The 12,022-nt window shown below is 35.1% G+C and overlaps 2 protein-coding genes across 6 annotated transcripts in view; one reads left to right on the top strand and one right to left on the bottom strand.

Annotated features, from left to right (window-relative positions):
- Positions 1 to 757: 757 nt before the first annotated feature.
- pbdc1 (polysaccharide biosynthesis domain containing 1) lies at positions 758 to 2,495 on the bottom strand. The gene is made up of 6 exons (XM_067398078.1): positions 2,409 to 2,495; positions 1,934 to 1,999; positions 1,770 to 1,829; positions 1,557 to 1,697; positions 1,353 to 1,464; positions 758 to 1,231 (listed from the first exon to the last, which is right to left on the bottom strand). The coding sequence occupies exons 1-6, from the start codon at positions 2,436 to 2,438 to the stop codon at positions 1,122 to 1,124; spliced, it is 519 nt and encodes a 172-aa protein (XP_067254179.1). The 5' UTR covers positions 2,439 to 2,495; the 3' UTR covers positions 758 to 1,121.
- Positions 2,496 to 2,596: 101 nt separating this feature from the next.
- Positions 2,597 to 12,022, top strand: part of dmtn (dematin actin binding protein) — a 30,729-nt gene continuing 21,303 nt past the window's right edge. For 2 of the 5 annotated variants that reach the window (XR_010896199.1, XR_010896200.1), the window contains exon 1: positions 3,236 to 3,787. The gene's annotated coding sequence lies outside the window, so the exon portion shown is untranslated. Of the gene's footprint in view, positions 2,719 to 3,235; positions 3,788 to 3,817; positions 8,876 to 8,915; positions 8,934 to 12,022 lie in introns of those variants that run through there. The other 3 variants (XR_010896201.1, XM_067398077.1, XR_010896202.1) reach the window with 3 other exon arrangements.

Below are 12,022 nucleotides of genomic sequence, written 5' to 3'. Positions count from 1 at the left end.
ATGAAGTTTTCATCTGCAGAACACAAGATATTTTTAAGTATATGGGAAACCATCAGTTGATGGACCCTATTGACTTCCGTAGCATGGAAAAACCACTATAGGGTTCATTAACTGTTTGGTTACCAACATTTATAATGCAAAGTTGAAATGTTCCATTGCCCAGAGAGAAAAACAAGGTGTGGGGTCAGAGGAAAAGATGCACCAGAGACGAGAGCTGGCGTATTTTCCCCAGGTTCATCATTCATCTATATACTGTACATGGGGATTGAATGAAGAAAAACATACAAATAAACTTTCAACTCCGATTACAAAAGTCAGTAGAGCAGTTCCCTCTTCTGCTTACCTTCCACTTCTCTTTAAGACACATCCTCTACGCACATGCAGTTGTCATTCTACCAAAAATTAAGTGACCGTCGCACGTTCTGCAGAAGAAATTCATACAGGTTTGGAACAACTTGAAGGTGAGTAAATGATCATATAATTTTAATTTTTGGGTGAATTATCCCTGTAAATTAAATTCATGGTATTCTGCATTGAATATAATTTATTTTCCTAGTTATGCTCTGCTCAATATACGATTGGATTGAATTTACACTCTTATTAGAATTATTTCAGTGTGGAAGTTATCGAATTCCTGTTGATGCAGTAAAAGGTAACGGCAAAAATGCCAAATAATGGCAAAAAATTGTAAGCTGGCATTGGGATGCATCAAGATGCTCTCAAGGGTGAACTTTTAACTCCAAAAAAGAACTTACATTTTTGGTGTGTATCGTTCAAAATTGCTAACGGCCACTTTTATTAATGCAAGTTCTGCTTTTTGTTGAATGACATTTTAAAGTGAAATGCGAACGCAATTTCATGGCTTTCAAGCCATGACAATCAATTCACAGTACAGCAGCACATTTCCCCACTGAAAATGTAGTTATTACAAAAAAGGTGCCAGACATTACAGGAAAACCAAAACAATTTTATCCACCTTCTGACTTTAAAGTACAAATAAAAAAGCAACTTTTATATACATTTACATAGGACATTTATTATGTATTTCTCCACTTTTTGAGCTTGATGTGTAATATCTCTACTACACCAAGAAGGACACTTAAAATGTTACTCTGTTGTGATTAACTGTCATCTTTAAGTTGTTTGGTTTTTGAATTGGCTTTGTGGACGACGTCATTGTAGCCTTCTCTGTTTCTGGCAATCTCAATGGCGTAAAACTGGATTCTGGTGGCTGAAATGAAAAGAAATTAGTTTACCCCCTGAGCATTTCCTTCTAGTAATAATTTGGTTTTCTCTTGGTAAGATACTGATCTATTTTGGGGACTGAAATGTGTATGTGTGGCATTACATACCAAATATCGTGTTCTCCTCCGTGTAGTCCTTCTGACAGTCTAGACGTAATAATGTACCATAGTTGAAGTCCTCTACAACACCTTCAAACTGGTTACAAAAGGGCCTCCATTTCTGCAAACAGAATTGAAATAGAGCTTGACCGACTCTCCATGGGTAATATCTAAAATTAAACGCATCTCACGTGCAAGAGTAACGTCACAAACCTCTTTGGCGTCTGCTGACTTCAGCAGCTCCGGGTCCAGAACTTGAATACTGAGGTCAGGAAATGCTTCCCGGAATTTAGTGTATATCTGCTCGTCTGATTTTGTTAGTTTTAGAAATTTAGGATCAACTGAGGAAATAAGCTGCAGAGAAATAAAGAGTCAGTGAAAGAGTTCCAGATCGCACGATAGATTGTTATACATTCATTCACTTACATTAAAGTAAACTTCTGCGTGATTGTAGGCTTTCATAGCCCACATTACTTCCAACTGAGCCTGGTAGGAAACAAAATAAGGTTAGTGTTTTGAAGTGATACTCAATTTAAAAGAATATTAAAAGTTTTGCTTATTTGTGCAAATATAAAAACGTCCCAACTCACATCGTTTCCATACGCTTCTGCTGGAAGAGAGAGCGCATGCGCAGCTGCGGTGGCTCCCTCTATCCCCTGTTTAAAATACAAATATTAAACTCAATGGAGAATGCGTTGCAGTGCATTAATAAATCTAATACGTAAAACGCGTGCCATTAATACCACGAGTGACCGTATTTATCAACGCTGTCAAGTACCCATGTTTGACTAGTAAAGAACTACCGAAGCATTTTAAACCTCGATGAATATAAATATCATTGATTAAGAATATTTTTTCTTATCCCTGATCTGTTTTGTTCATGTTGTTGCCATATGCTCAAGACATGCTTGTTAGCATGCAAGCTAACTAAGATATATAGCTGTAGCAAACAGTGGTGAACATTCGTTAAGAGAACATCGCTTCAATAAAATACTAATTTTGCCTGTCGCGATATTGTACAGTGCTATATGTTTGTTGATTTCGTTAAAATAATTCGTTCCTTACCAAAGATGCAAGAACATCCCCCGTGTCCATGCTGACGCCTTTTGACCCGGATGAGCTACAAACACGTCATAACGACAGGTCATGTGATTTAAATGCGTTTTGTTGTTTTCAGTCTGGTGTTCGGTTCAGGTATTGTTGCTGTGAAATTGATTTTAGACCAATATAAATAATAAAATAATGTAAAATAATTAAAATAAAAAACATTGGTATCGAGATTTATAAAAATGAAGCCTACATAATAAGAGGCTTCACTGCGCCCTATAGTGGTTAGGCTCTGTTACAACTCTGTCGGTCATATGTTACAACAAAAGTAAGTTCATTGTGGAAACATAATGTTGAATAATCAAATGCTATATATTTATATAAAATGTTAAGTGAAATACTGCCTAAATAATAAGAGGCTTCACTGCGCCCTCTAGTGGTTATGCTCTGTTACAGGTTTTTGTGTGTGTGTGTGTGTGTGTGTGTGTGTGTGTGTGTGTGTGTGTGTGTGTGTGTGTGTGTGTGTGTGTGTGTGTGTGTGTGTGTGTGTGTGTGTGTGTGTGTGTGTGTGTGTGTGTGTGTGTGTGCGCGCGCGATAGTTTTTAAGCAATTTTAAATCAAATATTTAAATTAATTTAAATTCTAACGTGATAAGCAACCTTTTTTTTTTAATTGCGAGCTATTAGTCTAGTAGAATTCATGTAAAATAAAATATACTCATGGTAGCTGTCATAATAATATCTTTACTGTGCCCTCTAGTGGTGTCATGGTCGATTATAACCTTCGTGTATATACCTACTCTTGTGGTTATTTTATTTTATTTAAATAGATTTTTCAAATACCTTGTCTCATTCAGGTAGCTAACATATCATTTTTATCCTTATAAAGTCAGAGGCGACTTGCAAAGTTTGAATAATGTGAAACATAAACAATCACAGATGTATAAAGCCCAGGTCAGGATCAAATATAGCACATATTCTTATCAATTCCAGTAATACTGCACACCAGGCTCAAAGAGAGGTTAGAAATAAGTGCCCCAATATGAGGAACACGACAGTCTCATCTTGGGTAGCCTATACAGTTGTTTTATTCTCATTGGGTGGGCATTTACTGTAAAAGATGCTTCAGACGCACGTTTCCTCCACAGCGGTGGTGTTTCAAAAACTACCAGACCGCGTTTTGGGGGTTTTATTAGCGCGTTCCGAGTCAGCTGACTCCGAAAGCGACTATGACGCACAAAATGCGGTCTAGGTAGACAGCTCACTGGTGTTTGAGACACTGCCAATGTGGCAAGAGCGTATGAACGCGTAATCCACGCAATGATCTTGAGTGAGACCTTTGAAATTCTGCATTTCTGGACGGAAAGGACAGAATAAACCGCTGCTTTACAATCTGAGGTATGACTGAATGAATGTGCAGGCTATAATATACAGATTATTATTGATGTGCAGTCATCGCTTGTTGTTGTTTGATGATGTATGATGGATGTACTTGTTAATATTTTGCCGTAGTCGATTATAAGCGTCAGTGGAGGTTGTGCTAGAGCATCATCATCATCATCATCATCACACTTGTCCTTCTACACGCACAAGATTCTCACGATCTCTAGAGGACGAATTCAAATAATTGTTTTATTTGGAAAACGCGGATTGGGATTAAAAAGCCCGACTAAAAAATAAAATACGTCGTTTCGTTAGGCCATGTAAAGCTGTAACCTTCAATCTTGACTTGAGACATTAAATAAGGAATGTTCTGTGTATAGGCCTGTCCTAACTGTCCTGCGCATAATTCATAACTCGAGTCGTATAATTAACAACATTCAGTCTGCATTTAAACAAATCGATTCAATAAAATTTCGGAGATATATAAACGCTTGTTTGATTTATTGGCTAATTATATTTATTTGTACCCTACAAGCGTCACGAAATAACAGCAAACAGAGTAAATAACTAAAGAAACGAAAGCAGCAACAGTCTCATTGCTGGCACTAAAAGACGCGCCCCCGAACAGCTGCGCGTCCCCGCTGGTTCACTGTTTTCCTGTCACAAGCAACAGGAAACTACTGCTTCCCTTAAGGATACCTCAGTCCTGCAGCTTTTTCTTTGGAGCACTTATTATTTTTCATTTGTAGTCCAAATGAATTAAATATACAACGATATCTTATTTGTATTAATAATCTATAATTTATTATTATTATTTGTGGGAAATTACCAGTGTTTAATAGCAGACACTCTGATTCATATTTGTAGAAATATAGAAGGTTTGTCTGTACACAAAAACAAACAAAGGAGCATTTTCTGTCACATGTCCTCATGAGCACACTCTGAATTGACAGCATTGATGGTGGCAGTGAAAAGGCTTTCTCATCATCAGATAAAAGGCTGTAAGATGTAAGGAGCAAAGAGTCACATGTTAATTGTGTAGATCCAGAGATTCTTCAGTCCCTGATGGCATATTCCCTGCGACGTCTTTACCTGTAGCTGAATATATGTTTATTTCATATTCCTCATGACTTGTATAAAAAGACTGTTGTACTGGAACAGATGAAGATGTGTAGTGATGGCGTATAATGAAACACTGAAGCAGACTGATCATCTGTTTGATATTAGACAGCAGATGACCTCCTCGGATTTGCATGGAAAATCAATGCTGAATAGAAATAACATTTCTATTCAGTCCAATTCTATTTTATTCTATTCTGCCTGGTCTAGATCCCATTCTCTTCTGTTCTTTCCTGTCATATTCTATTCTATTCTATTCTATTCTATTCTATTCTATTCTATTCCCTTTTGCACTTTTTAAGACAGGACAGGGCTATTCTATTCTGCTCTCTTCTATCATATTGTATTCTTTCCTTACATATTCTATTTTATTCTATTCAGCCTAGATCTGTCCCCTTCTTTTTTCTTCTGTTGTGACATATTCTATTCTTTCCTGTCATATTCTATTCTATTTTGCAGTTTTTAGAATAGGGCTAATCTGTTATATTCTGCCATATACTGTTAATTCCTGTCCTATTGAATTCCATTGTGATGTTTTTTTGGTCTATTATATTCTATACTATATTCTTTTCTGTCCAGTCTAGATCTATCTATGACATATTCTATTATTTACTGTCATATTCAATTTTATTCTATTATTTTTTTCTGTTTTCTTTCCTTACTTGTGCATTATGGTCTAGAACTATTGCCTCCTTTAAGTCATATTCTATTACTTTCTGTCATATTTTATTCTATTCATATTTTATTTTATTCTTTCATTATTAATTTATTTTGGCCTGGTTTTTGGGCCAGGTTTATTCTATTCTGTTCTGTTCTGTTCTATTCTACTTTATTCTATTCTATTCTGTTCTATTCCTTCCTGTCTGGCCTAGATATATTCCCTTCTCTTTTCTTCTATTGTCATATTCTATTCTGTTCTATTTTTCAGTTTTTAGGACTATTCTATTCTATTCTATTCTTTCTTGTCCAGTTTAGATCAATTTCCTTCTAGTCTATTGTGGCATATTATATTCATTTCTGTCATATTCTATTTTATTCTTTCCACATTCACTTATTTTGGTCTAGAATAGATCTATTCCCTTAAGTTCTATTGTCATATTCAATTAATTTCTATCATATGTTATTCTATTCTTAAGTTTCATGTCTGGTCTAGATCTATTTCCTTCCCTTCTGTCCTATTTTATTATTTGTTGTCATATTCTGTTCTGTTGTATTTTGCAGTTTTTGGGCCAGGACTATTCTATTCTATTCTATTCTATTCTATTCTATTCTATTCTATTCTATTCTATTCCCTTTTGCACTTTTTAAGACAGGACAGGGCTATTCTATTCTGCTCTCTTCTATTATATCATATTGTATTCTTTCCTAACATATTCTATTTTATTCTATTCGGCCTAGATCTTCGGCCCCTTCTTTTTTCTTCTGTTGTGACATATTCTATTCTTTCCTGTCATATTCTATTCTATTTTGCAGTTTTTAGAATAGGGCTAATCTGTTATATTCTGCCATATACTGTTAATTCCTGTCCTATTGTATTCCATTGTGATGTTTTTTTGGTCTATTATATTCTATACTATATTCTTTTCTGTCCAGTCTAGATCTATCTATGACATATTCTATTATTTACTGTCATATTCAATTTTATTCTATTATTTTTTTCTATTTTCTTTCCTTACTTGTGCATTATGGTCTAGAACTATTGCCTCCTTTTAAGTCATATTCTATTACTTTCTGTCATATTTTATTCTATTCATATTTTATTTTATTCTTTCCTTATTAATTTATTTTGGCCTGGTTTTTGGGCCAGGTTTATTCTATTCTGTTCTGTTCTGTTCTATTCTACTTTATTCTATTCTATTCTGTTCTATTCCTTCCTGTCTGGCCTAGATATATTCCCTTCTCTTTTCTTCTATTGTCATATTCTATTCTGTTCTATTTTTCAGTTTTTAGGACTATTCTATTCTATTCTTTCCTGTCCAGTTTAGATCAATTTCCTTCTAGTCTATTGTGGCATATTATATTAATTTCTGTCATATTCTATTTTATTCTTTCCACATTCACTTATTTTGGTCTAGAATAGATCTATTCCCTTAAGTTCTATTGTCATATTCAATTAATTTCTATCATATGTTATTCTATTCTTAAGTTTCATGTCTGGTCTAGATCTATTTCCTTCCCTTCTGTCCTATTTTATTATTTGTTGTCATATTCTGTTCTGTTGTATTTTGCAGTTTTTGGGCCAGGACTATTCTATTCTATTCTATTCTATTCTATTCTATTCTATTCTATTCTATTCCCTTTTGCACTTTTTAAGACAGGACAGGGCTATTCTATTCTGCTCTCTTCTATTATATCATATTGTATTCTTTCCTAACATATTCTATTTTATTCTATTCGGCCTAGATCTTCGGCCCCTTCTTTTTTCTTCTGTTGTGACATATTCTATTCTTTCCTGTCATATTCTATTCTATTTTGCAGTTTTTAGGATAGGGCTTATCTGTTATATTCTGCCATATACTGTTAATTCCTGTCCTATTGTATTCCATTGTGATGTTTTTTTGGTCTATTATATTCTATACTATACTCTTTTCTGTCCAGTCTAGATCTATCTATGACATATTCTATTATTTACTGTCATATTCAATTTTATTCTATTATATTGCTTCCTGTCTGGCCTAGATATATTCCCTTCTCTTTTCTTCTATTGTCATATTCTATTCTGTTCTATTTTGCAGTTTTTAGGACTATTCTATTCTAATTCTATTCTATTCTTTCCTGTCCAGTTTAGATCCATTTCCTTCTAGTCTACTGTGGTATATTATATTCATTTCTGTCACATTCTATTTTATTCTTTCCTTATTAATTTATTATGGTCTAGAATAGATCTATTCCCTTCAGTTCTATTCTGTCATATTCTATTCATTTCTGTCATTTGTTATTCTATTCTTAAGCTTCATGTCTGGTCTAGATCTATTTCCTTCCCTTCTCTCCTATTTTATTATTTCTTGTCATATTCTATTCTGTTGTATTTTGCAGTGTTTGGACTGGGACTATTCTATTCTATTCTATTCTATTCTATTCTATTCTATTCTATTCTATTCGGTTAAATTTTCTGTTCTATTCTGTCCTGTCCTAAAACTGAAAAATGGGCTGTAATACTTTTTGTGAAAATGTATTTTGAACAGAGTTGTGATAAGACATTTTCCGGCTCCTGATGGTCTTCTCCTGTCATTCAGTTTGCATTGAAGTGATTCACTAAGAGTGTAAATTGAGAAGCATTTCAGGTTTAATCAATGGGACACTAATCTGATTGAACAAATCCAGCAGTCAGTCTCTCAGTCTGATGGTCTGATCTTCACAGGATTGTTGACTGAACTAGTCAAGACAATCCAGAGCTCTGCTAAACCCCCAGGCTTATGACCTGGATAGCACTACATGCGGAATAAAACTAAGCCTAGAATAAAGAAACATGGCTGCCCAGACCACGTGCAGCACATCAGAAGTGACGGGGAGGAGTTAGGAAGGGCTTGTTTTCTGGGACGTGATGTGCAGCATGGCCATTGTTCAAACAAGAAAGATCTTCAAGAGGAGGGCTTCCTCATGCTGTTTATGTCAAGCCAGAAACACAAGCTCCCCAGCTCCTCAGCCCATCACATCGCTCTCCCAGTGGAGCAGGAAGGCCTCGCCAAGGTAATGGATCCTGTATCCATCAGCGCTGCTTGGAGAATTCTCATCAGACGAAGCAGAGCGTTGCCCTGGTGACGCAACCGACGTGTCTGATTGGGCGTTGGCTGCTCTTGGTCTGCTGAGATAAGTGCATTTCAGTTTGGGTGGAGAGAGAAGTGGGTGGGGTCTTCTAGACAGCGTGCAGGGAGAGAGAAACGACGAGGACTGAGGAGAACGGGAGTAGGATGACAGGAAGTCTGGATCTCTCAGCGTAGGATTTCCTCTTCATCACAGAGCTGGAGCTGAGGTGGAATCCTGGTGTGTATTGTGGCTTGTTTTGCCTCCAAAATGACCCTTTCCTTTCAGACTAATCATGGTTGGTTCTGCGATCCCTTCCTTTATTTATTTTTTTTCTTTCATTTTTTTATGAAGCTATGGATTTTTTGGTGCTTGGTCCTGTGCAGTTTTTAGTTGTTTCATTCCATAAACTTATCAGTGGTTTCCTTTGGTAAAAACAAACCAATTTATTATATTCAAGTCGATATTAAAATATGGTTCTTTTCCTTTTAAAATTCAGCTGTTTTAAAAACATATATATGATTTTAACTCTCAAATGATGATAAAACTCTTACTTTATGCTTGGAAGTGTTGTGTTGATGCTAGAAGGTGGTCTTTTTGCCTCATTATGAGTGTTAGAAGATTTCTAATAATTTTCTTAATCAGTATTTTTGTCTTTTCTTCCATTAAAAAAATGTAAACATCTTTAAAACAAGATAAATTTAACAACTGTATTAGATATTTAGTTACTGATTAAGAAATACTGATTAAGATTTTGTAGTGACTAAGAATCATATTCCCTCACTGCTTACTCATGCATGCTAAACCTCTCTGATGGGAGATAAGGGCATTCTCTGGATCTCGTGAGTGCACTGCCTTGCTTCCTTATTACTGTAACACGCACTGTTTTCAGTAATGCTTGAAGCAGGCCCATTAATACCGGTCTGACACACTATGCTGTCTTTAACAGAGTAGCGTTAGTAATGGTAGATCATTTAAGCTTTTCTGTGGTTGATGAGCGTAGTTTACTACTACAGTACAATGTTTTATCCTGCTATGAGAATACATGCAGTTCATATGGCCTCAGTGCATAAATAGTTGAATTTTAAAAGCTCTTCTTACAATTTCTAAGTGTATTGATAGTAATAACAGCACACCAGCTTCTTAATATCTGTGGGTCAACATTTAAAGTATATTTTGTTGTTGCTTTTTTTTTTTAAATTGTATTCATCTTTAGGTTGTTGGTTAAAAGAGGTAGTCGGTTAAAAGTTAAGAAAGGTTGTTGCTCATTATTTTTATTTAAGGTGCCATCGAACGTTTTTTTACAAGATGTAATATAAGTCTAAGGTGTCCCCTGAATGTGTCTGTGAAGTTTCAGCTCAAAATACCCCATAGATTTTTTTAAATTATTTTAACTGCCTATTTTGGGGCATAATTAGAAATGCGCCGATTCATGCTGCGGCCCCTTTAAATCGCGCGCTCTCTGCCCACGGAGCTCGCGCTTGCCTTAAACAGTGCATAAACACAGTTTAAACAGTTAATATAACCCTTAAAATGGATCTTTACAATGTGTCCGTCATGCATGCTGCATGTATGCGTCGGATTATGTGAGTATTGTATTTATTTGGATGTTTACATTTGATTCTGAATGAGTTTGAGGCTGTGATCCGTGGTTAACAGCTAATGCTACACTGTTGGAGAGATTTATAAAGAAGGAAGTTGTGTTTATGCATTATACAGACTGCAAGTTTTTAAAAAATGAAAATAACGATGGCTCTTTTCTCCGTGAATACAGCAAGAAACGATGGTAACTTTAACCACATTTAACAGTACATTAGCAACATGCTAACAAAACATTTAGAAAGACAATTTACAAATATCACTAAAATCTGCCATTTTTCGCTATTGTTCTTGCTTGCTTACCTAGTCTGATGATTCAGCTGTGCACAGATCCAGACGTTAATACTGGCTGCCCTTGTGTAATGCCTTGAACATGAGCTGACATATATGCAAATATTGGGGTCATACATATTAATGATCCTGACTGTTATGTAACAGTCGGTGTTATGTTGAGATTCACCTGTTCTTCTGAGGTCTTGTAAACAAATGAGATTTATATAAGAAGGAGGAAACAATGTAGTTTGATACTCACTGTATGTCATTTCCATGTACTGAACTCTTGTTATGTAACTATGCCAATACAAGTTTTTAATTCTATTTAATTTTTAATTCTAGGGCACCTTTAATTGCATTTATTTTATCACTAGGTTTTTAGTTAAAAGTTAACATGAATGACAGATACTCATGTATAACGGCTGTGAGGTCAAAAGCAACAGTACCACTAGTACAATAAAATAGTGTGATAAAATAATAGTATGATTTGAATTGAAAAATGAGTACAGAAAAAAATAATAACATTGTTTCATTTAAGTATTCAAATCAATTTTCAGTTGATCGATAATGATGCCCCCCCCCCCCAAATACTTATAAATCAAAATACTTCTAAATTTCAATTTTAACAAGATTTTGTAGAAATAATATTATATTGAAAAAAAAAATGTCATCCCTGCACCCCTCTATTATTTCTTTTAGTTGTGCTTTGAGTGCAACAGTTCTAGAAGTAAACAATCCATTCATTTTCTCCATAAAAAGGCTTACTTATAAACCTTTAACGATAGTCCTACTGTGAGCTACAAGGTTGTCAGGGGCGTAAATTTCATCGGACAGTAGGGGGGGACAATAAACATAAAATTTCTCAAGAGCAATTTTTGAAGGGGACACAAATAATACAGCCACAATTTTACTTATAAAGGATATATGTAACGTAATGTTACACAGAAGAAAACCTTACAACTATTATTAGTGTAGCATGTAGACTGCCATTATGCTCAATGTTCTCTTTGGTTCAATAAAAAAAACCTACTAAATTGACCAAAATATTCAAAATCATTTATTTATTGGAATATTTTTGAAGTTTTTTACAACCAAGTCACCAAAATACGATGAATATACTTTGAGCAAAACCCAACACACAGTAAATCTTCTAGCCTTATTACAGCTCACATATTCTTATCACACGGTTAATTGTTGTTGGTGTGGGTTGACATAGTATCCAACAAACTATTGTAAACAAGCTACCAAACACGCTAGGTAACATTATAATTGCTAAAATAGCTCACGGAGAAAAAAAAAAATCAAGTTAACATCTTGCTTTTTTTGTTATGACTAATTACTCAGCGTCGTCATCATTAAAGCAAAAATAACCACTCCATCCGATGTTTTTGAATAAAATAGCCTTAACAGCCGACTTACTAGAGCTCCTCTCAACTAACGTCTCTCTTCTCTCCCGCCGGCGCCGCCGGATTTCTACACGCACGAGTGTGACGTGCGCGGTGGACCAAACCACTG

The sequence above is a fragment of the Chanodichthys erythropterus genome, chromosome 10 (genome assembly GCF_024489055.1).
Source record: "Chanodichthys erythropterus isolate Z2021 chromosome 10, ASM2448905v1, whole genome shotgun sequence".
Taxonomy (NCBI): Eukaryota; Metazoa; Chordata; class Actinopteri; order Cypriniformes; family Xenocyprididae; genus Chanodichthys; species Chanodichthys erythropterus.
The sequence above is the reverse complement of the archived record's forward strand: the minus strand, read 5'-3'. Positions and strand labels throughout refer to the sequence as shown.

What these genes read in the sequence shown, in the direction of transcription:
- pbdc1 (XM_067398078.1), bottom strand. Translation starts at nt 2,438, where the DNA reads ATGGACACGGGGGATGTTCTTGCATCTTTG. An exon ending in CAGAAGCGTATGGAAACGAT is followed by an intron (nt 1,830 to 1,933) that starts GTGAGTTGGGAC and finishes GTTTCCTACCAG; the next exon opens with GCTCAGTTGGAAGTAATGTG. An exon ending in GGAGGAGAACACGATATTTG is followed by an intron (nt 1,232 to 1,352) that starts GTATGTAATGCC and finishes TTTTCATTTCAG; the next exon opens with CCACCAGAATCCAGTTTTAC.